This window comes from Gopherus evgoodei, chromosome 2 (assembly GCF_007399415.2).
Source record: "Gopherus evgoodei ecotype Sinaloan lineage chromosome 2, rGopEvg1_v1.p, whole genome shotgun sequence".
NCBI classification, from domain to species: domain Eukaryota; kingdom Metazoa; phylum Chordata; order Testudines; family Testudinidae; genus Gopherus; species Gopherus evgoodei.
This window is the reverse complement of record NC_044323.1, coordinates 100943477-100968625: the sequence shown is the minus strand read 5'-3', so window position 1 is coordinate 100968625 and position 25149 is coordinate 100943477. Positions and strand designations below refer to the sequence as shown.

At 41.0% G+C, this 25149-nt stretch overlaps 1 protein-coding gene across 1 annotated transcript in view; it reads right to left on the bottom strand.

The window, feature by feature from the left end:
- The window catches only part of RAMP3 (receptor activity modifying protein 3), a 116085-nt gene that overhangs the window by 78611 nt on the left and 12325 nt on the right, over positions 1 to 25149 (bottom strand). The window contains exons 2-3 of the mRNA XM_030551443.1: positions 7281 to 7310; positions 3498 to 3630 (exon numbers count right to left, since the gene is read on the bottom strand). Of these exons, the coding sequence (XP_030407303.1) occupies positions 3498 to 3630; positions 7281 to 7310 (163 nt within the window). The remainder of the gene's footprint in view (positions 1 to 3497; positions 3631 to 7280; positions 7311 to 25149) is intronic.

The window sequence follows — 25149 nt, the reverse complement described above, 5'->3', positions numbered from 1 at the left end:
CTATGATTTCATGATCACTTTCACCCAAGCTTCCTTCTACTTTCAAATTCTCAACGAGTTCCTCTCTATTTGTTAAAATCAAGTCTAGAACAGCTTCCCCCCTAGTAGCTTTTTCAACTTTCTGAAATAAAAGTTGTCTGCAATGCAGTCCAGGAACTTATTGGATAGTCTGTGCCCCGCGGTGTTATTTTCCCAACATATATCTGGATAGTTGAAGTCCCCCATCACCACCAAATCCTGGGCTTTGGATGATTTTGTTAGTTGTTTGAAAAAAGCCTCATCCACCTCTTCCACCTGATTAGGTGGCCTGTAGTAGACTCCCAGCACGACATCACCCGTGTTCTTTACCCCTTTTAGCCTAACCCAGAGACTCTCAACACTTCCATCTCCTATGTCCATCTCCACCTCAGTGCAAGTGTGTACATTTTTAATATATAAGGCAACACCTCCTCCCTTTTTCCCCTGTCTAGCCTTCCTGAGCAAAACTATACCCATCCACACAACATTCCAGTCGTGTGTATTATCCCACCAAGTTTCAGTAATGCCAACAATGTCGTAGTTGTATTTATTTATTAGCACTTCCAGTTCTTCTTGCTTATTACTCATACTTCTTGCATTTGTATTAGGCAAGTATCAGAATCATCAGGCTCTCAGTCCTCCATGCAGGCATGTCTACTGCCTAGTCCTAGAGAAGAAAGCTATCGGAGACATCATTTTCAAGTGTCAACATAGTGTAGGGATAATTAGACAACCAGTTGGCAATGCTGGTCACCACTGATAATATGTATCAAATGCAGTCCTCCAAATACAATACCTATGGGCCTCTGGGGTTGAGGAACACGTTCTTCATTAAGTGGAAACCCAGCCCTACCTCCATACTACCATGGTCCCACAATAGAAAAACCAGTGAGAGATTCTGATGCACTGAGGGGAAGGAGAAGGTGGCTCTGGACTAAGTGAATGGTACAGCGGGAGTGCATCCCCTTTACATAGCTATAGCCCATCTTATAGTGATACCCTTCCTCGCTTCTGGAGAATGTGTGGGTAGGACATATATAGAGGGGAGGAGTGGTGCCAGAAGATCTGCTGCTTTGTTGATCCCTCTTGCTGCTGAAAAAGGATCACACAGGGCTGTGTAGGCTACCCCAGGTACTAGATGGGAGTAGGCTTTTTGCAGTCATTCCACAACCAGTTGATTCCTCCTCTTGCTCCACCCACCTCCCACACATGTCCCCAGCGCCCAGTCCAGCTATATGGATTGGTCTTAGGACAGGAAGCAACTACATTAGAAAAAACTGGGTGGAGCCAGGAGTGGAATGCATTAATTCTACACACTTCTGGGACCTAAGCAAGAGGATAAGAAGTTGAGTGGGGAGAGGCATGTTCCTCTTGCTCCTCCCTCCCACCAGTGATTTTACCCAGGCCCTAAAAGTTGAAGGAAAGTACTGTATTTTAAAAAGTGACCTTTAGAATGACCCTGTGCACGCAAAGGCAAGGACTAACAGAAGATGGTATCTAGGTGCTAATATGCTGCCAGATCAAGTAACATTTTAACTCACTTTGAGGGTTTCAAGTGGGAGTCAGGATACAAATGCCTAGGAAGCCCCAAGTGTCACTTGGCAAGCTGCTGCAGTAGGACACAGAAGAGAAGCCACATTTTATCAGATAGCTTATCTACCAGAGGGGCAGGGGAAAAAACTATGCTGCTCTCTCCAAGCCCCACAGATGACTTGTCATGGGCGGGGGGGGAGTGGATCAGGGACCTTTGAGCAGAGAACATGCTACCATAAGGTGACCAGAAAATCAGAGTAAGGAGAGGTTGAAACTGATATCAGACCTGGGGAAAATGTTCCATTCCTGTTTACTTCTTATTTTGCTGGAACTAGTTCACCTGAACCTCATTTTCAGAGGTGTTGAACCCTGACAGCTCCCATCCATTTCAATTGGCCTGTGGATAGCCCAGCACTTCTGAAACCATGTTCAACATTACAAGAACATATCTACTCCCAAGGGACATCACAGTGACGGGTCACATTGGGTGGAGACAACCTGGCATAGGAAACGAACCCAGGACCAACAGGGAAGCCACGCCTAGCAGCAGGCACAGGAGGAAGGCTTTAGTCCCACTTTGGGGCAGGGGCTACACAAACAAATGACAGCATGAAATATTGCTGTCAATAAAGAAAATGGTGTAGTTGTACCTGAAAATACACCTTGCCTTAGTAACTTAATGAGGAAAACTACGGCTTTAGAGAACATTTGCCTTAATGTGTTGAACTCTGGATTCACTATAGATACAATAAGACAGTTGACATATTTAAATCAACATCAGCAATGAGGAGGACTATTGACTAACCTCTATTAATATGTTTTAGAGTAGGTGCTCTCCAAGTCAGAGACTGTGCCTCATTTTGCCTTTGTGTGGCTATAAGCCAATTTGCGCACACACACCCCTCATCCACGTAGGTGGTGCGGACTACATTTCCATACACACACACCAGGAGCAGGGAGAAACTAGAAGGTAGATTGTAAATCTGTGTCACAATCAGTTTCCTGGACTGCTCCTGGGGCAGGGTAGCCACAGTTTAGCCCTGTGCAACAGAGAATCAAGAACATGGGGTTTCAGTGTTCGAAACTGTATCTAGAACATAAGTAATTTATAAATATTAAAGATGTGGTACATCTGCTTTCAACAGGTACCAGATAATGTATCCACTAAGTGCTGAATATAAATCTCAGATAACCACAGGGCGTGGTGTGAGGTGGACTGCAGCAGATGAGAATGGTAATGGAGATGCCAGTTTACGTAGCCATTTTTCATACTACTTTGTTGCTGCAATAAAAAAAAAGTCAAATCCAGCAGTTTTTACTCAGACAGAACTCTAATTAACTTCAACGTGTCATTAATATTTTCTTTTGATTTCAGTGCAAGTTTTGCCTCCATACCCCCATCAAATTTTGCAGGATTTGTCCCCAGATTTGTGAGAGTTTGAATCCAACACAAACAAACAAACTGATGTCCAAACTGATTCTAGTGGGGAATCACCACATCCTTGGTATTTATAGAGCTGCTCCTGACACTTGATGCAATTGACTTTTTAAAAGATTGACACCCTTAAATGATAATTCAGGTGTCAGCAACCTCTGGCATGAGGCTCACCAGGGTAAAGCACCCTAGTGGGCCAGGCTACTTTGTTTACCTGCCACATTGGCAGGTTTGGCCGACTGCAGCTCCCACTAGCCGCTGTTCACCGTCCCAGGCCAATGGGGGCGGCAGGAAGTGGCACGGGCGAGAGATGTGCTGGCCGCGGTTTCCTGCCACCCCCATTGGCCTGGGACGGCGAACAGCGGCCAGTGGGAGCTGCAGTCAGCCAAACCTGTTGACACGGCAGGTAAACAAACTGGCCCAGCCCACTAGGGTGCTTACCCTGGCGAGCCACATGCCAGAGGTTGCTGATCCCTGCGATACATAATAAAGACCAAAGCATGAAACTTACGGGATAAATTCTGTTAGGTTGCACCATTTTTTAGAGTCCACTTTCTTCATCATCTCTTCAAAGGATTTTCCACATCTGGGCAACTTTTCTAACATGAGCGATTCATTGCAGACAATCACTTGTTGATGTGCACCTAGAACAAGTCAGAGAGCACTTTAAATCCCAAGATACTGATGATGGTAGGAAAATGAATGTAAAATTATTTTCTGAACATCTCTTAGCACTTACAAGATATCACCCCTTCTATTCAAGCATCTCTGAGGACTTTACAGACATTGATGAATTTAACTTTACACACTACCACTTCAGATTGTTATTTATTCCATTTTGTAAATGAGGAAAATAAGCACAAAGAAATTTAGGACCAAATTCAGATCTGGTGTAAGATGATGTGATGAAGTGCCTCAGAACACACAAAAAGTCTGTGCTAGAACCAAGAATAGAATCCAGGTGTTCTGGCTAAAAGTCCTACACTTTATCCAAAAAAAAATCCTTCTTAGTTCATCTATAATGCAGTAGACATTAGTTAAAATAGAAAATGTTTTTATATGTCAAACCTTTAATACTCTAGATATGTCAAACTATTTTATTTAGGAATAGGTTAGAACTACAGTGACTGGGCAGACAAAGGCAGCAGTAACTATGCTCATGATAACTCACAAAACCCTAAAAATTAGAAACCTTTTATACTGAGAGGAAGAATTTTGTCCATGACACTTGGATTCGGATCTTGGAAAAGTACCATGAGATCTGCAGTTTCCAGCTGCTGCTAGAGATGGACAGTAAAGCCTCATATGGAAGTACTACAACAAAATAGTGCAATACACTCCCTTCCCCACCAACTTGTGTAGAACGATTGGAATAATTAAATACAAAAAGTAATAAATAATCATTTAAGTGCAGTATCATCACTGAATGGGAGCCTAAATCCTGGTGTGGGATTTGAACTCATGCATGTCCTTCAGGGCTAGAGATAGCCAGCTGTGCCACATTACCATATATTGCATTGTCTTGAGAAGCCCAGCATAGAGGGAACTATCCTGTTGCATTTATAATTGTATAGTATTTCTAAGTGTTATTAGTGAAGACAAAATGGAGTGATTGACCACATAGATTTGTTTAGGGTCAGAGTATAGATTAGGAAAGAATTTGGCAAGCTTTAACACATTAAACTAACTGTTTTGCTGTAGCTATACAATAATATTTTTAATACCAGGACTGTTTGCACATCTCCTCTACAAAGGACTTTAAAATCAATTGTCACTAATAAAAGACTGAGTAGAAGCAGCTCTAGGGTGCGGTAGAAGACTCTGCTCCTCATGGGACTGGCTTAGAGGGATTGGCTAGCATTAGTTGGCACTGGTGTTATAAACACATAGCCATGAAGAAAAGAAAATAGTTAACCTGGGCTTACACTTATGGCAAGCCCTAAAACACCTTTGGGCCGGCAATGTTTAGGAATATGATCTGTAAATAGGCTATTATGTATGAGAGCACTTCCACCCTGTAGAATCGCAGGAGTTTGAAATGCCAAGGCCTTCAGAGCATTAGATAAGTCTCTGAGTGAAGACAGGGGTTTACTAGCTGTCAGGGTTCCAGGAGACCTATAAGGCAGGTTGGCTGCAGCTACCCAGTTGGAGCGAAGGCCAACAGTTCTGCAGGAACATGGAATCAAACTGATAGAGGCCTACATGACCGGCAAGTGAATGCAGGTAGGGCTTGTGCTACAGGACCCAGTTTATTTGTATGAAAGAAGCCCAAGGGAAGGGCTAGCCAGTTGTTGGAGGAAAGTCAAGACTTACAGTCCTGAGAAGAGACTGTGTTGTTCTGCTTATACCCCAGAAAAGAGAGGATTCTTATTTGGATCTAGTCTGTAGATCAGGAAGTGGAAGACTTTCACACTTGTGCCTTTTTCCTTCTGCAGCCAGAAAAAGGAGGACTTTAATTTGGACCCTGTTTACATCACAGGAAGGGGAGGAAACCTTTGCTTTCTCTTCACTATTGAGTTACATTTCGGGAATGGGCTCCTTTCAGTGGTAGGAGGAACCTGCCATCTTGCTCCAGAGAGATGGATTGTCTGTGATTTCAGAGAACCTGCACACCTGCTTTCCTCTGTGGAAAAACTCTTTACTGCTGCTTAACCAGGAGCTTCTTTAAGGTTGCCACTAGTTTGGATTTTTCAAATTTCTTTCATCTACAGTTATTTCAATTAACATTTGCTATAACAACAGCAAATGCTAACAATCTGGGCCTGTCACTAAGGATGTTTTACCACCAAGTCCAGGTGCTTTTTTAATCGAATAAAAATAAATAAATAAATAAATAAAATTAAAAAAAAAAACCCACAATCTTGTATTACAATCTTAGATGCTGTGTCAGACAGGAACACTACTAAATGAGAATGGCATGGTTATTGGGAGTCTTCAGTTGTTGGGACTTTGATCATGGATCCATCTGTAACAATGCATATAGTTTAGAGTCTTAAGACTCAGGTAAACAGACTGATTTTAGCTAAGATGGGGCTGTACTTAATTACAAAAAGGAATATCTTCACTGAGAATGAAAAGTATATTTGTGTAACCCCCTGGTGTATGATACAGGTCCCCCATCCATAGATGATAGGTGTTTCTTACAGTAGCAGCTAGAGATATTGGTTCTTTAGCTCAAGTTGTAGCAGCTCATTTTTTTAGCTCTAGAGGTTCCTTGTGCAGACCCAAGTGTGTCAGCCAAGATGGTGGCATTACATTTTCTCACAGCACTGCATTGCTTTCCAAGCACTTTCAAACAGTGACAGCACTGTCATTCCTATCCTACTTCTTTCACCACCTTCACTTATCAAAGAAAGATTCCTGAGGCTAAGGTTTTGTCTGCATTAGAAAAATTCAAACCCATAATTTATCTCTCGTGGTAGTTATTGTAGAAGCTATGAAGCTGAGTTTAGGATTTTTACTCTTTTGTCATATAATTCTGCTCTGATCGGGGTTAGACAGAATGGTAGTAACAAATGCCTGAGCCCTGTCTACACTAGTATTTTCACTTTTCCAACCATCTGTGGAGCAGCACTGGTGGTAAATTGTGCATCAGAATTTTGCTAATGTTGATGAACACTAGCCCTAAGCAAATTCAAAAATTGATGTGACAATGTGTCTGGCAACCGGAGATCAGCAGTGATGTGTTCACTACATTTGTGGGGTGGGAAAGTGCTAGAGGCAGTGTATTCTAAGTGGGGGGGGGGGTCTAACTTGAAAGACAATTCATTTTTTGATGTGATAAAACCTAAATTCGTTGATTTTAGGCCACAATACAAAATATAGCTATTTACTCAGATTCCTAAGTGGGCTCCATTTTTCTTTTTCGTAGACTTTGGATTTTTTGGTGGGCTTTGTTCAGAGATTAAATATTTTTACTTGTGTGATTTAAAGAACATATGAATAGAGCCTGATGAATGCATATCTTCTAAAACTAAAGGGACATAACTCATGAGAGAATCTGATCACATAGTCATTTCAGTCTGATTCCCTGACCATGATTCTTAAAGTTTCTTAGAGAAATCAGACCCAAAGGATATTTTAAAGTTTTCCCATCACTATCTAGACTGGTTAAAGACTAGGGCATATTGAAAAACCCCCAGATATATTCCAAATTAAAAGCAAACTGCTAACGGACAAAAGTGTCTAGAGTTGACTAGCTAAACCCTCTTATGTTGTGCTTTTGTGTGTGTGTGTTTTTAAAGGGCTCTCATCAACAAAAAGGTAATATATATTTGAACTTTAAAAAGCTTACCTGTAAATCCAAGTGTCATTAGGCCGTTAACTAGAAAGAAAAAAAAAGAAGAGACTGATTAGAATTTCTTGGTTTTATTCCAGCATGATGAAAATTTGTGTCGTATTGGATCTAATACGTAAGTAATCTTGACCACAGTTAATGATTCAACAGAACATTCCAAGTCACACTACATGCCCTAAGTACCGGCATAAGGGTTTATTTTGATCAGAAATGGGAAGATTAACATTTGCTCAACATTTATTTAAAAAGAATCGCCTCTTATCTGTCTTTTAATGTACACAAATCATACAGGCTTTTTAGGGAACTAAGTTAGTAACTTCATGCAGATGGCTATGTTCTGCTCTCATTTACACTCTGTGCAATATCACTGAAGTCAACTAGATTGCACAGTATAGGAGGTCGAAATATGGCTCAAATTGCATAGATACAAATTCTATCTTAGTTAATATATGCCCAAACCCCAGTCCATTCAATGAGAATTGTTGTGAACCCATATCTAAGAAGAATTCAGCCTCTACTATGGAATAAACTTTTATTATGGACTAGTACAAACCTCTATTGGACAAGAATTTACTAGAATTCTGCAGAACAGGAATGCAAGTATCAGGATGCTTTGATAGCATAAGGATGTGAGCTTCAACTACACACCTAATAGTTGTATCTATTTAGTAAAAGCAGTACATATTTTTCAAGTCTGTCAATGTAATGGTAAATGTAGTGGATTCCTCACCAACTTTTTAAAATCTACATTTTAAAATGTGCTTTATCAATTGCAGGCAACTTTGTTGTGAGATTAAGTAAACATTTTCTGGGGAGGATAAAACTACCCACTCCCAAGCAATCAAAGTTTTGATGTATAACCACAAGTTCACCCCTACAATTCCTGATTTCCTCTGGAAATCTTACATTACACTTCTTTACAAATTTCTATCAAGGATCTCCAAGTATTTTGCAGTCATGAGTGAAGTATTCCTCACGTTACCATTGCGAGGTAAGTCAGAACTTAGCTTACCATAAGAAAACAGATAAAGGAGGTAAGAATTTATCCACATTTTACATGTGGGATAACCAGAGCTCGGTGTCATATAGGAGGCTATGGCAAAGCCAGCAATGGAACACAGCTCCTGGCTCTCAGTCTCATGTTTTAAATACAAGAGCATCAGTCAAATGAAAAGAAACTTGAATAGCATTTTTGATCTCACCAAAAGAAAGTAACATGGGAAGCCCCACAAGGTAGATAGTTTTTGTGCCTATTCTCAACCAAAAGAGTCTGAAAACATTCACGTAAGACCCCAAACCTCCAAACCTTTTCAAGTTCACCCTTTATTGACTTAGCAGCATCATGTATGCCTCTCTTGACAAAAATTTAACTAGGAGACCATAACGAGAGACACGATTGACAATTTTCTTGTGATTCAACATCATGTCATTCTTTTAGGAAGGGCTGAGTCCAGTATTCCACTTTAAAAAAACCTACTAATTAATTGACTATTACATTCATTTTGATAATACATATAGCTACAAGTAAAGTGCAATTACAATGCTGAAAGAGCCTGTTGTATTTCACTAGTAAATGATTATGAAGATACATTCACAAACATTCTTAATTGAACCAATAGTTAAAAAAAAGGTTAAGATTGAACACACTAACTGGCTGCTGGTTTAATCATAGCTGCCACTAAGTTTTATTTTCTACATTTATAAATAGAAGCTACAGTGGTTACCAGTAAACAGGTCAGAACTTGGAAGCTAAGGGGGTCAATCAGTTTGGAATTGGAGATGGGGCTAAAGCTACAGGACAGATGGGGTGGGAAGTGGCAGCGTAACCATCTCTACTGATAGTCGTAGCATCTCTTTGCATCAGGAGTCAATATTGCACTTATCTGCAGCTCCAGTGCCCCCTTTTTAAAAAGCAACTTAAAAATACAAAAATAAATAACACTCGCAGGGATCTCACACACGCACACAGATAAGACCAGGCACTAGTGCGAGATCCTCTTTGGTCATACCACCTGGGGTCATGGCAGTGGGGCAGCAATTAGCTACTTCCTCTGTGCTGCACAGGCTCATCCTTTGTCTGTGTTCTGTGGCCCAGTCCTCTAGGTAAGATGATTCTTCAGTCTCATTCCCTCCTGAGATATCAAAAGTCCAACATCACAAGCTCCAATCAGCCATCAACAAAAAGAGCCTTGTGCCCCTCCCTAGGGCTATGTTAAGATCCCCTCACTTCTTTCACAGTCCTCCCTCAGGACTTTCCTTACAAGAGCTTCTCTTGCTCCCTGCAAAAGAATTCTGACTCCTCTATAATCTCCCTTTCAACTGAGCTCCCTTAGATTCCTTATAAGGCCCAGGTATCTAATGGATTATTACCTAGTTACACCCTCTCTGGCCAGGAGGCAATCAATCACCCCACAGTTTCAGAATTGAGGATTTTTTCCCCCTTCTCTAGCAAATGATGGGAGAAACCTGATCATAGGCAGGTTTGGAAATGCTCAGGTGTTGTAAAAAAAAATGACAGGGGAGGGAGACAGGAGAAAGTAATAAGCAATAAGGAAACAAGTGTTCTTTTATTACCATATATTTAAAAATCGTTCGCATCGAGGCTTTGTTTTCACTGCCAAAAAAAGGGTGTGTTTTTACTGTGTGATGAGTAATGTGCATCCTACTATAAAATCGTAGTGCAGAGAAGGCACTATAGTTTTTACAATGATGTAGGTGAGGTCAACACTAGATCCCACCTCCCCACCCCATGATTGGTCTTGCCTATTTACCTCATAGTAAAACTACTTGAGTGCCTTATCTTTACTAGGATTTTACAGCGGGGCAGCTAATGCACATGGTAAAAACACATCTTTCTGGCAGGGAAGGCACACCCCCAGCATGAGATCTTATTCTCAAAGCTGCACCATGGACTTTTATTGCACACATTGCACTCTGATCTTGGACCCAGAATTCCTACTGACGTCGATATGAGTTTTACACTGGGATGTAGGGCAATATAGAAAGTAACAGTGTGGACTCACAAGAGGAGAATTTTTGCCCTATAATCGTGAAAGAGAGGCTATAATCACTGGGTCCTGGTGACATTGACAAATTGCTCACGGTTCATTCTTACAATTTATGCTATCACTAGAACTCCTTCATGGGAGTGTGGTTTTATTATGTATTGGCTTTTTTCCCCACAGTATTATTTGTATGGTACCTCAATTGCCATATAAATTTAAAATAGCATTTGGACGCTCTAATGTCAATATCTACTAAAGGTGCCCCAAACACTTTTCAATAATGAACATCATACCTTCTGAAAGCTCATAACAGAGAATATTATTCTGATATTTCCCTCTTGCCTAACTATTTATTCAGGAAGCTGCAATTTCTGTCAAGACTCGATGATTTTAGAGAATTAGATATTTCCCAAAGGATGTGTTAAGTACCTCTTGTTTTATTTGGCTTGCATATGAAGTTCTTTCCTCAATAAAGGTAGCATTGGAATACCCTGTATAATGTGTTCTATGGCATATCTACACTCGTCTTCAAAATTTGTCTTTGCCACTCGAAAAAATTACTTTCTCTTCAATCCCATTTCTCATTAACTGAAGGACAGAAGCAATTTTATTTCCCTATTCTTCTGTTACCACAGAAGTTTTAATACATTGCCACAACTTCTTATATTTATTCCATTTTAATTCCCAAAAGATTCCAAAGCATTTGACAAGCACTGATGCAAACATATTCTACACACAAGTGAACTTTAGAAACCAATGAAATCCCTTTATTCACTACTGAAATGCAGCTACATCTGGACTGAAACCTAGCAATGTAATATTGCACAACAGAACTAGTATAGGACTAGATGTGAAGAATATTGTACTCAGTTGAAACTAGAGATAGACATCAGATAGGCAGAATATAATTACCCAAATTGGTATTTGGACAGGATAGGGAGATTAATATCTCTACTCTTACAAAAAGTGCCAATGGATGTTTAAGGAAGACCTTTGTTTTCTTTTTAAAGACAGCAATCCACCACCAGTGATTTCCCCTTAACAGCATGCTGCGGGGCTGGATCAATGTTGCCTTAGAGGTGTAAATGACTCCTACTAAATCAACCTCTGACACTTCCCAAAAAACCCATAACTTTCCTGGTGCCATCCTATCCAAGTACTGGCCTAGCACCACGTAGTTTGTAAGAACAAGCAGGATTACAGTTTCAAGTGACGTGGCTACAGGCTAAGAGTTATTTCTGATTTGTAAGACATAAGCTATGATACAGTGTTACAAAATTCTGTTGTTACCCCTCTATAATATACATAATATACCATTATCCACATAATATCTTAAAGCTAAATGCTCAGAAGACTGGCTTTACATTAACAAGTAGGTATGCAGCATGCTGTCTATTTAAATTTTTGTAAGTAATTAAACATTAAATTTATCTCTTGAGCATTTAGTGTTCAATATACAAAATTTAGTTATCTATCCTCTTACTTAAAAGTACATAGATTCTTAGATTTCAAGGCCAGCAGGGACCATTGTGATCATCTAGTCTGACCTCCTGTAGAACATAGTCCATAGAACTTCCCCAAAATAATTCTTAGAATGTATCCTTTAGAAAAACATCCAACCTGGATTTTAAAATGGTCAGTCATGGAGAATGCACCACAACTCTTGATAAGTTGTTCCACTGGTTAATTACTCTGACCTTTAAAAATGTACACCTCATTTCATGAATTTTTCCAGCTTCAACTTGCAGCTATTGGACCAGCTTATACCTTTCTCTGCTAGACTGAAGAACTCATATTAAATATTTGTTCCCCATATAGGTACTTATAGACTGTAATCAAGTCACCCCTTAACATTCTCTTTGCTAAGCTAAATAGATTAAGCTCCTTGAGTCCATCACTCATCACTCAAATCTAATCTTTTAATCAATCTGGAGGTTCATCTCTGAACCCTCTCCAATTTATCAACATCCTTCTTGAGTTGTGGATCCCAGAGCTAAACACAGTATTTCAGCAGCAGTAACACTACTGCCAAATACCAAGGTAAAATAACCTCTCTACTCATGCTTGAGAATCCCCTGTTTATGCATCCAGAGATCACATTATCCTTCAGGGGTCACAACATCACACTAGGAGCTCATGTTCAGCTGACTGTCCACCAGGACTCACAAATCTTTTTCAGAGCCACTGCTTCCCAGGATGGCATCACCCAACCTGTAAATATGGTCTACATTCTTTGTTCCCAGATGTATACCTTTACATTTAGTCATATTAAAAAGCATATTGTTTGCTTGGGTCCCGCTTACGAAGCGATCCAGATCACTCTATCAGTGACCTGTCCTCTTCATTATTTACCATTCCTCTAATTTGTGTGTCATCTACAAACTTTATCAGTGATGATTTTGTTTTCTTCCAGGTCATTGATAAATATGTTAAATTATTTAAGGTTCTGGAAACATACCCATTAGAGATGATTCCGCATTTACAGTTACATGATGAGACCTCTCAGTTAGCCAGATTTTAATCCATTTAATGTGTGTGTAACAGGGTTCATGACCCATCCTTCTTCCTGGAGCCCGCTTGTCCTCCCCAATAAGGCTCAGAGAGGCTTCAGGGTTGTGCGACACCCGTGTCTTTATTTACTTAACTTCGTCCCACCACCAGTGTACATCTATGTACAAGCTTTACAGGATCATTCTCCTCCTTTACAGGCAGAGTCAGCCTTCAGCTAGGAGGCCTCCCATTCCCTCCCTGACTGACTTCTCACAGGCTGCCCCCTGCCTTCTGGTTCCCTCCCAGCCTTTATAGCCGTTGGCTTGTCAGGCCAGCAGGTGTTGCCAATCCTCAAGCCGGCATCAGGCCTTTTCCATCAGCCTCGATTTATTTCCCTGATTGGAGCTGACTGGGAAGGTGCTAATTAAGTGCTTTTGCTACAGCGTGCCATATTAATTTTACAGAGACAAATGAGCAAGGTAATATCTTGTATTGGACCAACTTCTGTTAATGAAATAAACAAGCTTTTGAGCTACACAGCACTCTTCTTCAGGTCTGGAAAAGGTACTCAGAGTGTCACAACTAAATACAAAGTGGAACAAATTGTTTAGCATAAGTAGTGAACACATATTCTCAGAGACCATTCAAGGTGAAGTGGCCTATTAACACCTTTCCAGTCATAGGACATGAAAGAGGAGTTAGTGGGTTACAGGTTGTTGTAATAAGCCATGAATCCACTGTCTTTATTAAGACCATGATTTTTAGTGTCTAGCATAGTTATGAATTTAAGTTCCTAGGCTTGTCTTTTGAAGGTGTTGTGCAGGTTGCCTTTGAAGACAAAGACTGACAGGTCAAATATGAAGTGACGGTTTTGTGAAAAGTGTTTGCTCATCGATGATGCGGTGTTTGTCTTTTGTCATTTTTCCTGTGAGTTAATTCAAGAGTATGGTGATAGTCTGGTTTTACCCGCATAGTTGTTATTGGGGCACTTGATGAACTGGACAAGGTACATCACATGTGTAGGACCCATGGATCTTGAAAAAGGTGTTATGGGGGGTATTGATCATCATAGTGTGTTGTGAAGATATGTCAGCTGACTTTGCATCTATTGTTCTGGCAGGGTCTGGCACCACTTTGAGTTGAAGTGGGGGTTGGGGAAAGATTTCTTTCAGGATGTGGTCCTGGGACCCACATGGCTACAACAATACTGCAAACAACAATGTTAACTGTATATCCTAGTTTTTTTAACCAACCTGGTTTAAAAGGGGAGTGAAGGTAACTGTAAAAAAATTTAAAACAATAAATAACAAACAGAAGAAAGGAGAAGTTAATAGTAGTAAATATAAATGAGAAGTTGTAGAAAATTGATAAGGGAAGCAAAGAGACACAAGGAGACATCTAAGGCCAGCAGAGTTAAGGACAATAAGACTGAGTTTTTAAAGTATATTAAGCAGATAAAGAATCCTAGCAATGGTATTGGTCCATTACCAATTGGAAATGGTAGAATTATCAGTTGTCAACAGCTAAACCTCAATACAAGGATGTCGTCTGCCAGGAGGAAAAGTCACTGATGAGACTTCAGATGGCTGAGGAGTCTTATTCATGCTTTACAGGTTTTTCCACATATGTGACAAGTTTATCTATAATAATGCAGAACAGGCAGAAGTGTTCAATAAATATTTTTGTTCTGTACTGGGGAAAATATAGATGATGTAGTCAGATAATATAACACTATTTTCATTCCACTAGTATCTCCAGAAGATATTAAACACCAACTACTAAAGTTATAATTTTTTTAATCAACAGGTCCAAATAACTTGCACCCAAGAGTTTTAAAGGAGCTGCCTGAGGACCCCACTGGACCATTAATGTTGATTTTCAATAAGTCTTGGTACACTGGGAAAGTTCCAGGAGACTGGAGGAAAGCTAATGTTGAGCCAATAGGTAAAAAGGATAAATGGGATGATCTAGGTAATTATAAGTCTGTTAGTCTGACATTGATCTTGAGAAAGATTATGGTGTGACTGATACAGGACTTAATTAATAAAGAATTAAAGGGGGAGAATATAATTAATGCCAAACAACATGGGTTTATGGAAAATAGATCCTGTCAAACTAACTTGTTATCTTTTTATGCTGGATTACAAGTTTGGTTGATAAAGGTCATAGCGCCCATGCAATATTCTTAGACTTCTGTCAGGTGTTTGAGTTAGTCCTGCTCAACATTTTGATTAAAAAATTAGAATAATATAAAAATTTTAAAAAGGGATTTTTGAAAGCAGCAGCTCCTCAGCTGATGTCAATTGTCATGGTCCAATTGGCTTCAACTGAATTATGATGATTTTCACCAGCTGAGGATTTGCCCTGGTGCATCGTGGCTTAACTTGTAAATGAATCATATATGATGGGAAAATACAAACACCCAGATATTGAACAAAATTCATCCTGCAGCCTTTTGTGTCAGAGGCTGTGCCCAGAGAGAATCATCCCAAGAGGAGAGACAGCAGTGTTTATACCTCTGCCCTCAGTCAGAGTTCTGCCAAGGAAAACAAGCTTTATATCGTGACTGGACTCCACAGACACCCAACAGGCAGTGGCTATCCTCTGGATGCCTGAATAAATGCATTTCCTGGGAGAACCTAGGAACATCTCCTCCTCAGGCACTGCAGCTCACTTTCTGAGCTGCACTGGATGTCTTAAGGCCAGCCCTCCCTCCAGTACAACCTGAGTTTCAGGCACTTTGCACCACTGTGAATGCCCTTTCTGACCTATTTCACACCATCCCAGGCTGTGGCCTGGGTTACACCAGCAGCTGAACATAGCCATTGATTTTACAATGCTTTTCTGAGCCTAATTTTCATTTACCAACAACATTAAGATGTTAAGCTGTAAATGGAGATGATGGACCTGAAAAGACTGAATCATAATTTAGCAAAACCCTGCAAAATGGATTAGGCCTACAACCATAAACCTGCAAGATGTTAGAGAGAAAACTGGAACAGGCTCATGGAAGTGAAAATTGATGACTGACGTTTCCAACATGAGCTCCCATTCAGACAGCCTAGACACAGCTCACTAAAGAGAGTGACCTTTAGGGCTACTCATGAGCGCTGTAATTACAAATGGATGTCACTGAGGAGCCAGGGAAAAGTAGCTTGGCCCTCATGTTAAAGAACATCTAAGGAGAAGGAATAAGCAGTGGAAGGTATAGGGGGTGGGGGAATCGACAGTAAAACAATCGAGTTTCTGTCTCTCTCACAAATGCTTCCCATTTATTTTAAGAGAACCATGGCTTAGTGTTAAGCAGAGTGGCTCGGCTGATCCTAGAGCAAAGCCCTTCCTCCCCTTCCCAAAGGAGTTCAAAAGTTGTACATTGTGATCTAGTTTTTCCAACCATGTCACTAAACAGCAACAGCTAGACTGGTTTTCAAAGCATCTGCTTGCATCTTACCTGTACTAGAAGGAAAAAAATCTTTCCCAGGCTACTAACAACTGTGTCCTTGTGTACTCACTCACAGCTGAGAATTTCAACACTTTGCTCACATCTAGGCGCCTGGTTCTAGTCAGGTCAGTAGTAACCAATATTTCATCACTGATCGGCTGTTTGACAGCCTATGGGTCAGTACTGTTCCTACCACACATGTGTTCACAATCACATCACAGAAACATTAGCAACTGGCATCGTCTGCACCATCAGCAGAGAACAGACTATGAAGGCTAAGTTACCATCTGTAGATCTCTCCAGGTTAGGAGTGGAGAGGCACTGCCAAGCTTGTCCTGCTGTCGTCTATGTTGTACCTGTTCTGTGCCCATACAGAGAACTTCAACTTTCACAGCTGTCATTCTCACAGAATTCATTTTTTTTGTTTTTACTTTAATTAGATTAATTTGAAAATTCAGTTCTTGTTCACCTTAGAGGGTAAAGTGCTTTTTATAATAACTTTTTGTAACATGTGTGACAGCTCAGTACAACAGCTGTGATGTTCGAAAGTCACTCATGATTAAGGGTGTCGAAATTAAGAACAGATACTACCCTTGTATTTAATGGGCCCTGATTTTCAGAAAAAGCTGAGCAAAGACCCTTTGAAAATCGGACTCAAACTGTCCAAAGTTGGGCACCCAAAAACCGAGGCACCCAAAAATCACTAGTCACTTTGGAAAAATCTTGATCAGGGAGATTGTCACTCTAGCTTAGTAGGGAGAGAAAATGGATGATCTCACAAGAGTCAACATGCAACCTGAAGGGGCTGAAGCCATGAGAAACCTGCCATAGCTCACTAAAAATGAATTAAACTCACCCTTCCTGCAATCAGGCAACACGGGAAAGCCCACATGCAGGTAGCTTGCTGGAGCTTAAATAGAAACCACCGTCTTCTCAAGTCTTCATAAGAATTCAGAATTTCCTTTACTGGAAAACCCCAGTGTTTGTACTAAAACCATTTGGTCTGGGCATTCATGTTTACAGTGGAACAACATCAACAGTCATTGCCCACAATGTCTAACTAAATGTTCTTACTTCTGCCTAAACTTTAAATTGTTTTGCATGAAATGTGAACCAGTTTTCCTGAAAAATTTGGGCATCTGGCCCAAATTTGAAGGCTCATAATGAAACCCAAAGCCAAGCTAGTTTCACTTGGCTTCAGTTTCTGTTACAGAAACTTTGCACTACAGTAACTCCTAGTAGCAGGACTAGAATTTCACTAATACCTGAGCTTACTTCCCTTGGATGTGTTCTTGCATTATATTCTAATACAATGATTGACGACTGTAGTAGGCACAGGCATACCGTGAGCGTAACACTCAGAATTAATATTCAGCATGAGTATGGGTGGGGGGAGGTAGATTGGTGTAAAGTGTCCATTTTATACACAGCTGGTTAGAATGCTACGGCTGTATTTCCATCTCACTCTCTCTCTGCTGAAAGGTTGGCCACACATTGCACTGGTCAGCAGAGCAAGGTCCTAGCATGGGTTTTGGGTGCTAGACAAACATGTCAGCAGGGGGCTGCACAAGCCATGTTATGGCATTCTTACAAAAGTTACAATAAAATGTTTCTGTTTGAAACGTCACCCTGATCTGGGTGTCTAGCGCCAACTTCTTCACAGGCCTTTGGAGAGTGGAGAACTCTGTGGAAGAGTGAGTAGTGTCTTAGCATTAAAGCTGGGAATCAAAGAGCCAAAGACTTGATTGAAGACTGAATTTTCCATCACAGAAGCAACTAAAAATGACACTAATAGTTCAGTTGATTGTTATGATTAGCAGCACCTAAAAGGAGCACCATAGAGGAGTATGGCACTTTACAAAAACATATGAGGTCACAGGGCCTGATAGTAGCTTCAACTTTGGGCCCAATACATCACTAGCCTGCAAATTATTTACCAGAGTGCAAAGTCCCCACCCTGAAGAATTTACACTCTGAGGCCTCAGTTCTGGAAGTTGTTCTGAGGAAGCAGAAACCATTGCATGCATGGTGCAACATTGGACATCTGGGGGGGTTCACTGTGTGGATATCATTGAAGGATGTAAGTCTAAATTAAGATGAAAGCAACAGAGGTAAGGGGGAGGGGGGCAAAGGTACCCAGTGGGCCATTTACCTGCCTATATGTCTGACATTTGTGCATACATTGGGTATTTGCACCGAAAAATAGGTAGGTACAAGTGAATGTCTGCCACTGCATCCATCTCAGCTTTGAAAAACTGGGCCTATACTAAGTCCCTGTCTGCTAAATAAGATAAGAAAATATATCTGGTGCATGGATGTGGAGGAGGAGAGGTGATTATGAGGCAGCCTACCCTCAAAGAGAAAATTAATATGAAACATCCTGATTTTTGACATGTATGAAGGTTACAGTACTGGGAGGGAAAATGACATTATCAGAATAAAAAGGTTGCCTCCCACCTCCAATAATTTTAATAACCCAAATTATAAGTGCCTATGCATGGTTCAGAAAGTCATCTTTTGTTCTCATTGGTACTAATTGTCCATTATATGTTTGTCCTTTATGAGAGGAGCAGGCTATTGAAAAATAAAAGAGAGAGAGAGAGAGAACAATCATAATACACAGCGAAAGCAGCAAAGGAAATGAGGCAAATGAAGCTGAGATCTGGGCAATGGAAGGAACACAACACAAACGAAGGAAGTAGGAAACAACAGCCGTAACAAATATAAGGCATGAAGAATATCACAGGCCCAATTGTAAAATGTTTCTTTTTTTGGGGGGGGAAAGAGGGGGTAATCCTACATCAAGAGGGAAAGGGACAAAAGCGAAAAGGTTAAATAAATCTGTAAAGGCAGGATAGTGATCTTGTGCCCTAGAGGAGATCCCCTCACCCCTGCTGTACACTGCTCCTACTACAAGATCGCATCCAAGCTAGACAGCAGCTTCGGTTGTGGGAGGTTACTCCCAGCACGGGTTCAGAGGATGCACTCACAGCTAGGAGGTAATGAGAAGTATGTAAGCTGACTCTCCTTAGGGTCAGCACTTTAAAGAGGAATCAAGTATTTCCCACAATGGGTAGTTTGTGCTCACTAGAAGTGGGAGTTTGGGGATATATCCCAGTTTCCTCCAATCTGCTTTGTATTTTTCTAATAATAGTAATCATCATATCTATCTTCTTTATAGCTCTTTCATTGGTAGAGTTCAAAACGCTTTACAAAGCAGGGCAGCATCATTTATCCCCGTTTCAGAGACAGGGAAACTGAGGCACAGAGGGGGAAGTGAGTTAGCATTGATTATTTGTAGGCCACATGAAAAGAATGCAGCCAGAGATGGTGTTACCAGTTTACTATTTGGGCTAAGCCAAAATCTAGAAAGAAAGAAAGAAAGAAAGAAAGAAAGAAAGAAAGAAAGAAAGAAAGAAAGAAAGAAAGAAAGAAAGAAAGAAAGAAAGAAAGAAAGAAAGAAAGAACAAACCTATGAAGAATTTAGTAGAGATCCAGGTTTGTTTGAATGAAAAACCAGTTTGCTTTGACCATTGCCCTACTACCTGGCCCTTTTATTTACTCCCCCCAATCAATTTTTGTTCCTGTAGAGGTGGTATGAAAAACAAGTACTAAGTTATGTATTTAACATTTGGAACTAACAGTACAACGCAGTGCTATATTATGTCAAGAGTCTGAAATATCATTGTTTGTTTTTTGAATTGGTAAGGGAATTTAGGGCACTGGCATTCTCCTTCCACCAGAGCCAGTATAAGCAGAAGATGGAGTAATTCAACTTCTCTTATTCATCCATCAGTGCACCCTCAACATGGAACCCTACTAATGTTACTAGTCGCTCAAGTCTCCCTGTCAATTCAGAACTTCCCAACCCTTTCTGAGACTGCCAAGAAGCCTGCCAATTATTCTGAAATCTTACTTCAACTGTGTCAGAAACACTGTCCTCCCACTTGTTTGTAACGCACTTAACTCACTGCTGGCAATATATAAATACTTAATTTCTGAATAATCAATATGTATTCCCAAAAGTCTCTGAGATAGATTTTCTGCTTCTTTACTTTAAACTCTTTTTCTTACTGGGTACATCTACCCTGCAATAAAAGACCTTTGGCACAGACACAGCAGGCCAGATGAGCTGACTCGGGGTCACAGGGCTTTGTATGCAGGGCTTAAAAATCACAGTACAGATGTTCAGGCTTAGGCTGGATCCCAGGTTCTGAAACCCCACAAGGGAAGTGGGTTTCAAAGCCCAGGCTCCAGTGTGAGCCTGAATGTCAACATTGCAATTTTTAGCCCTGCAGCCCAAGCCCCAGACTCTGAGACTCAGTGCCACAGGTTTTTTACTGCAGTGTAGACTTACCCACTGTTAAACCACTGCATGGATGCCAAATTTATATCCGTGGATGTGGATATCCGCGGATATAAAGCAGATATCCGAGGAGCTGCAGAGCTCCACCGGGAATGGCAGCAGTGAAAGCAGCCACACATCCAGCCGCTGCTCGCAGGAGCCAGCACCCCACATGCGCAGGCAGGTCCTCTGGTGCACCTGTACTGCTCCCAAACCCACCCACTGGGTGGGAACCAGGCTCAGCATCAGGTGTCTGTGGTCGCGCTAGCCCAGGAGTGTGCAAGCCGCTGAGCCTGGTGCCCACCTGACTGGGTGGAATTGGGGACAATACAGCAACTCTGGAGGAGCTGCCTGTGTGGGGTGCTAGCTCCTGTGAGCGGTGACCATACGTGCGGCTGTTTTCGCTGTTGCCATTTCCGGTAGTGCCCTGCAGCTCCTCGGCTACCTGCTTTGTGTCCGTGGATATCCACATCTGCGGATATAAATTTGGTGTCCGTGCAGGGTTCTACCCACTGTTACTGTTCCAAGCAGAGACTTTCAAAGGGACTAGTAAGTATAGACACAAAATTTCTATTTTATCATGGGAGCTGTGCATCTAAATCCCCTATCAGCAAGAAAAACTTAACCAGAGAGGTGTTAACAATTATGATTCCATCATAACTTTTCTGTCTTATTCAAATTTAGATGAAGTAATTCTTACAGAAAGAAATATAACATGACAGTCTTCACAACAACTAATCTGTAGCTGGCAGAGAAACTAATTATTTAGTGTTAGTATCATTTGCAATGAAGTAAACTCCCTTCAGGTTCTTAAATGGTTGACACAAACACTTATACAGATTAGTTCTCAAGTAGATTTTTCCCCCTCCGGGGAACCATAGCTCAAATCCTTCCCAGAGGAACACTGTTCCAAAAAGAAAGAAAAAAATCCCTTTGTTTCAAAAGTATAACTGAGCTGTTGGAATCAGGAACTGCTTTTGGCTGACTCCCAGCACCACGTGCAGGGTGTCTATGGTGCTCTCTCCAAGAGGTCTGCATCAATTCAAGTCTAGCAGTGCAGAATTGCACAGAATTAAGCTAATCAAAAGATGACCCAGAGTAAACCTGTTAAAAGGCAAGAAGAAAAGCTTTTCAAACACTCCTAAATCGCTAATTGTTGAATTCACGTCTGTGCGCAGGCCCCTGCGTGCTACACAAGAATCACACATTAAGGGTGTTAAAATGGTATGGAGAGCCCTTACACAAGCTCTTGCACTGGGATGAATTTTTCCTTAGCAGAAAATATGTGTATGCACTTTCAGGGGCAGCTCTAGCTGTTTTGCCACTGCAAGCACAGCAGGCAGGCTGCCTTCAGTGGGGCACCCACAGGAGGTCCCCGATTCTGCAGATTCGGCAGCTTGCCTGCGGGAGGTCCGCCGGTCCCACAGCTTTGGTGTACCCGCCACTGAATTGCCGCCGAATCTGCGGGACTGGCGGACCTCCTGCAGGCAAGCCGCTGAAGGCTCCTTGACTGCCACCCTCGCAGGGACTGGCAGGGCGCCCTCCCACCGCAGCTTGCCACCCCAGGCACGCGCTTGGAGCGCTGGTGCCTGGAGCTGCCATTGTGCACTTTAAAAATACAGATAATTATAATTTCAAATAAAATGGGAGGGGGGGAATTATTTCCTCCTTTGCTTACCACACAAGATAGGAGACCAATGATCCATGTTTCCCATACAACATAATGGGCCTGATCCTACACCCACTGATGTTACCTTGACATTCCCTGCAGTTGTCTGCGGAGCGCTGTAATTTGCAAGTGGTTGTGTTGTGAGAGAAATCTTAAACTTAGATCTTGGTTGATCATAAGATGTTCAATTCAGCTTTGAGGGCCACATTGGTGTTTTTCTCTATGTTCATGTGTTGCCTTGAACAATAGAGTTCTGGTCCTGATTGGAATCTTTAAGTGCCACTGGACTACAAACACTCTACTCTGATTCTTGAATGCATGTGCACCTTATGGAAAAGTTCTATAGATTTTAATTAAAATGAGGACATTCCTATAGGCTTTTTGGACCATCCTATGGAAAATTCTATTTCAGCTATAGAATTTTAAAGGACAGTTTAAAAAACTGTAGAAAGAGATTTTTTTTCCCCTTCAATTATATGGGTTTTTAGTGTAGCTTCTATAGAACTCCATTGGTTTCATCCCTATTATATTCTGCACAATTTCTCAACAGAGTATGCCTGGATGTTTAATGTTCAGAACATAACATAAGAATGGCATACTGGGTCAGACCAAAGGTCCATCTAGCCTAGTATCTTGACTTCTGATGGTGGCCAATGCCAAGTGCCCCAGAGGGAACGAACAGAACAGGTAATCATCAAATGATTCATGCCCTGTTGCCCATTCCCAGCTTCTGGCAAAGAGAGGCTAGGGATCATCCCAGTCCATCCAGTTTTACACGAAAACTGTTCTTTAATAGATTCATTTCTGTAAGAGACCTTTATTTTTAGAATGGCTCTGCTAATTTATAAAATATAGTTTGACAAAAACATCAAAAAGTCACTGGATATTTACATTTTCTGGCAATCTTAACAACTCTTCCTTTACCAGTTAAATTTTCTGTTTGTTTTTGTGACTGGATCACTAAAAGTTGATTTTAAGTGCTACTCCTTTAACCATTTCAGTGCTGTCTAACATGGAGATGCATTTTGCCCTATGTGATCCCTTATCTACATGGTAAATCTTTTCATGGGCCTTTATAGAACACCAATCAGTGTAATATCCAGGTGCTAAAATCCTCAGTGAGCTGTTAATAGGCTGATCAGATAGCAAGTGTCAAATATCAGGACAGGAGGTGGGGGGTAATAGGTGCCTATGTGAGAAAAAGACCCAAAAATCGGGACTGTGCCTATAAAATCAGGATATCTGGTCATTCTAGCTATTAACAGCAAGTGCACTGCAGGTTGCCATGTCCTGCTATGGTAGATGCCGGCAGCAAAAGGGTTAAGTGGGCATGATTGTTATCCTAGGACACTACCTATAAAGGGGGAAAAGCCAAGGGTTTGAAAAGACACCATAATACTTTGGCTATTTTATTTTCCAACCATTTGAACTTATACATCTTCATCACACCCTTGTGAAGTATTGTTTTGTTGTTCCCATTTTACAAGCAGGGACATGAAGGTACGTTAAGTGATTTACACAAGACCACAGAGGGAAGTCAGCATCAGATTTGGGATAATGCATTCCTAACAGCCAGTTCTGTGCCAGGACTAGATCCCAGCTCCCTCTGTCTCAAAGAAACAGTTTCTGTCCAAATGAAGTGTGTTATAGTCATGAACATCTCTATCTAAAAGATGTATGTGAGATGTGGCTGTGCGACATTATGGTTAAGGTGCGTGCAAAAAAAAAAAAGAGGTAACAGCTGAGGCGGAGTACAAAAAATGTCAGCTATCTAAATTATTCCTATACAGGTATTGCCTTCAGTTCTGATTGCAATGGAAGACAATCATAGGACTCTAGAATCGTATATGACCCTTAGCCTACCAATCTACAATGCACCACATGATTACCAGGAAGCAAATATTTTTAGCATGTGTGATGCTTTGTAGTCTTTAGCCAAAGAAGCATCAAAAGACTAAAGCAAAGGTGATGTGGCATAAAGTTTACTTATAATAAGGAAATATAAAGGTCAGCCCAATACTGGCTTAATTCGACATCTATTCTCACCTGTGAATGGCAAGTACAGTATGAGTCCCTCAAGGCAAATTAGGACTTTAATCACAGGAACTGCATGGGACAGCCAAATGAGCTTATATTTTTTTAAGCCTTGGGAAGAGGAAGTGACCCACGTAAGTTTCACACACGAGGGTCACAGCACACTCCCTCCTGAGGAAGTGTTTATAGCCCGGGATACTTAAAGACGTTTAAAACTTCTTTTTCCCCTGAGAAGCAGACATTTTAAATCAAGATCCTGATATCACAGGAGATCTGGGAAATGTTTTTTCCTTGCAACAAGATTACCACCCTAATTACCTTGCCCACCCCAGCTTATGTGTGCTCTTCTTGCAGCCTGTTCCTGCTAATCAGTAACAGGTTAAATGTCCTAATGTTTATGTGATTTCATCAAAGTCAATTTTCCAGTAAAGTCTCTATGTACCATAAGATGACAATTGTGCCTGAGGTTCTTTAAACTGCCCAAGGTTTCGGTCCTGAATTCCAGGTTGTCAGGTCTCATATGAGCACATAAGACTTTTTATGACAGAATAGTACTTTCACCATGGCAGTCACAAAGTAGCAACAAGATCCCAGACCTTGGCACATATTGTAATTTATATAGCATCATATGGTAGTATGCATGGCACTCCATACATAAATAAAATAATAGGTCCCTGCCCCAAGGGAAGAGCTCTGTGTAAGCTCAAAAGCTTGTCTCTCTCATCAACAGAAGCTGGTGCAATAAAAGATATTATCTCACTCCTCTTGTCTCTCTAACATACTAAAGTGACATTGTGGGGGCTGGGAAGTTTGCAACAATTCACGTTTGCACAAAAAGACCCCTAGTATATGAAATGACTTGAGCCCAAATGACAGAGCCC